The sequence below is a fragment of the Tasmannia lanceolata genome, unplaced genomic scaffold, assembly GCF_043159265.1.
Source record: "Tasmannia lanceolata isolate RefF3 unplaced genomic scaffold, GAP_Taslan_0.1 ptg000019l, whole genome shotgun sequence".
NCBI lineage: Eukaryota > Viridiplantae > Streptophyta > Magnoliopsida > Canellales > Winteraceae > Tasmannia > Tasmannia lanceolata.
Window position 1 is genome coordinate 1072919 of NW_027518696.1, and position 3885 is coordinate 1076803.

The following is a 3885-nucleotide window of genomic DNA, read 5'->3' on the forward strand; positions in this document are numbered from 1 at the left end:
TGCCTCCAGATATCTCTCCAGATAGTTAGTAACGCAAGGGCGTATAGCAGAAGCTTGTATTTGAAATATTCAACAGCAGGTGGTTGAATTGAGACGGCAAAAACAAACAGCAAATGGCTTGTTGTAGCGATAGCAGCAGGTGACTCTCTTTCTCCAGCAAACAAATTTCACGGCAAAGGCAACAACGGAAATGCAACAAATTTTAATTCATAAAAGCTTATTAAAGTTTACAAGGCATGGCCTTTTATAGACTTTCCATGGCCAAAATCCTAGCAATTCTAGGACTCCTAAAACAAAAATATCAATTCCTAAAAGAACTCTAATTCTAATCCAACTCAAAAACCAATATAAAGTAGAAAGGAACTTCCATAAAGTAGAACCCCCCCCCCCACCTACCCCGGATTCAATTCTGAGATTTTTTATTTGATTACGTGGGTTGCTTTTTTTTGGTTGGTCAGAGCTTGATTTGCTTGGAATCCAGTATTCATGGCTGATTGAGAAAACGGCTGTTGTCGGGGCAATTGGGTTTGATTGGTACCCTTGGTTCTCTCTCAGAGAAGACATGGATGCTCTTCCCTTGCAGGTATTTTCTCTTTAAATTGGCTAATATTTTTCACTTCTTTGAGGAATAAACCTGTGTATATACCATGCACTAGATTTGATGTATAACAATCCCCACAATCTTGATTGTTGTGCAACAAACCAAATATGTTGCAATTCATTTGAGTCTGCATCTTTTTCTCCTAATAAAAAGAGAGAACAAATTAATGACCCTCCCCTATTAGTCTCGAGTTTTGTTTAATTAATGACCACCCCTTGATTAGTCTTGTCGTTTGTTTTCTCTTATTAATATATCTATCGCCATTTTTAAAAAAAAGAGAGAACAAATTGGAGGATAATCACAAATTAGATGGTAATTGTCTGTTGCGAGTAGAATGTATGCATTGCCCATCCATAGCAATGCCTAGTAGATAAGTGGTTTGGATCATTCAAAAGGAGGGTTCTGCTCATGAAAAATATGTGCATCCATCTTATAAGAACCATATATTTATTATTTATTTGATAAAAAGACCTTATTCAATACAGCAAATAATAGGATTTCTATTTTACCTTGTGCACATTTTATTCTGCAAGCATCACTTATAGAACCCTAAACTAGGATTAACAACGGTAAATCCTCCATCGATAGTGAGGTTATGTCCACTGATGAAGGAAGATTCATCTAAAGCGAGAAATAGAACGGCCTCTGCGACATGGTGTGGCCTCAACACGGTACCTTTTAAATTAGATGCAGCACAACACATGGCTTCCATTTCACTCATACTCACATCTGCAGAAGCAACCATTGGAGTGACAAGTGGGGAAGGAGAGATGCAATTGACCCTGATCCCATGCTTCCCAAACTCGCATGAAGCCGTCCGAATGAGGCCCACAAGAGCATGCTTTGATATAGTATATGCATGTGGGCCCGCACCCGCCACACACCCCGTTACGCTTGCGGTGCATATGATGGACCCACGTATTTTCCTCGCCACCATTGCACGACCCGCATGCTTAATTGCGATGACGGCCCCACGCATATTGACCGCCATGGTGTTATCAAATTCTCCCATGTCTAGGTCTAAAATTCCACCGAGGGGGCCTATGATCCCGGCGTTGCTAAACAAGATATCTAAGCTACCATACTTCTCCAAAGTGTAGTCCACAGTCTCTTGGACTTGCTTCTCGTCCCTTACATCGCAGTGTCGGTAACAACATTTGTGAGGGCCTATGGAGGCCACCACTTGATGACCCAGTTCATCTTGGATGTCCGCGATTACGACGAGGGCCCCAGTCTCGGCGAATAATCTCGCCGCTGCTTCACCTATCCCACTGGCTGCTCCTGTGATGATGGCCACTTTGCCTTCTAACCTGTACCACATGTAAGGGTGATAGATATTGTTAGCCAACTCCATGAGATGTACAAGGTTATAGGAATCAAAGGTTGAAATTCAGCTAACCATAACAATTAGTAAGAAGTAGGGGTGTAAATGGATATTCGGAAATTCGATTACCGTCCACATCCGAATCCGTTTAAAGCGAATATTATCTGAATCCGTTTCAAGCGGATATTATCCGAATCCGTTTATGAGATATCTGGCTCTTAGCGGATGCGAATCTGGTAAATGGTATATCCGATCCGTTTAACATCCGAATCCGAGAAGTAAATCCTTTTTATTTATTATTAATACTATCATTAATATTTATTTTTAGTAATGACACACTATCTTTTGTTTCTAAAAGAAAAGTGAATTTTCTTTTTAGAAAAAAAAAAACAAAAACAAAAATAGCCCAAACTCATTCCATCAAAATAGCCCAAACCCATTACATCATATACAAAAAAAAAAGGGAAAAACCCAAAGACCACTACCAACACTATCGTCCATCCCCACCGCCTCCCTCTCTCTGCCTTTGTTTTAAAAGGAAGAAGAGGATCTCATATATTTTAGTGTTTGTGAGCTAATTTTGTGAAGAGAATGTAGAGGTCTAGTTTTAGGGTTTGGAAAATTCATTCGAGTAAGGAGAAAAAAGATAAAAGTGATGTAATAAAATGTTCGAATTTACCGGATAAACGGATACGGATAATATCCGAATTCAAACAATATCCGGCGGATACGAATTTGGTAATAGATATTAAATATCCGTCGAATCCGAATCCGAATTCGAATTCGGATAGTTTATACTGTAATCGAATTCGGATATAGCCATATCCGCTCCGAATTCGATCCGTTTACACCCCTAGTAAGAAGTTGTAAGAGGAAGATAGATAACTTCACCTTAGCTTAGACATTTGAGATAGAGATTTTGATTACTTGGAAGGTTGTACTGAAGCAAATAGAGAACTGCCCATTCTGTACCCGGGGTTTCTTGCTTATATAACCTTAGAAGAAACAATAGTCTTCGCTAATAGATATAATAATCAAATTAATCGAGGAAAAGTCTTCTCTAATAGATATAATTAAATCGAGATATTATATGGTGTCGGTCACTTCTGTGTATGGTTTAAAATATTCATTTGAGCCCATTCAGTATGTCTGCCCAAATATTCTAGATTAGATTAGAATATTCCATCATTATCTCTTTCCATAGTCTGCTTGATCTCTTTCTATGTTTATCATGTATGTGCTCAATATAAGCACACCTTGAGCTCTATTGTAAATCATTCAAGATTAGTGAAATTCTCTAAATTCTTCATAAAGAGCCAAAAAGGGGCTCTCGATTGGATCCACGTCATCAAATGTAACTGATTTTACTTTCTCAATCGATTTAAAAATGTAACTGAAAATGACGTGGATCCAATGAAAAGCCCTTGTGCGGCTCTTTATGCAAGGGCTCCCTTGTATCTATCATTGTTCTAAAGGAAATTTTCAAAAATAATAATATTCATAATAATAATAATAATAAGACAAGTAACAGAGAATAAAAAAAGAAAAAATAAAGCAACTTTGGTATTCTGCCAAGCAAGTTAGTTGAAATGAGATTCCCGTCTGTTAAGTCAGTTGAATACTTTTATTGAATAAAGGAAAACCCTTGAGTGAAATTGACCATCAATTTAGTCATTTCCAGAGTGTTTTCTTCACTTCTTAGAGATTCCAGCTCACTTCCTTGTCTTCCTGCGCACGTCTCACAACACATTTCATCCTTATTTTCCAAACGAAACCCCGTTTTGCTAGCCTCTTAATATAAACTTCTACATAATCTTAGACTTTAGCTTTTGGCACGTGATTTAATGGCTTCGCCTTAACTTACACGGCAAGGCTTTCGTAAGGAGGGCCACATTATATTATAATGAGGCAAGGTCCAACTTTAGATTGATATGAGCCGCCCATTTAATATGATAACATG

The 3885-nt window shown here is 38.1% G+C and overlaps 1 protein-coding gene across 1 annotated transcript; it reads right to left on the reverse strand.

Annotated features, from left to right (window-relative positions):
• Positions 1 to 1079: 1079 nt before the first annotated feature.
• On the reverse strand, positions 1080 to 2881 carry LOC143853480 (short-chain dehydrogenase reductase 3b-like). The gene is made up of 2 exons (XM_077363265.1): positions 2817 to 2881; positions 1080 to 1911 (listed from the first exon to the last, which is right to left on the reverse strand). The coding sequence occupies exons 1-2, from the start codon at positions 2828 to 2830 to the stop codon at positions 1137 to 1139; spliced, it is 789 nt and encodes a 262-aa protein (XP_077219380.1). The 5' UTR covers positions 2831 to 2881; the 3' UTR covers positions 1080 to 1136.
• Positions 2882 to 3885: the final 1004 nt, after the last annotated feature.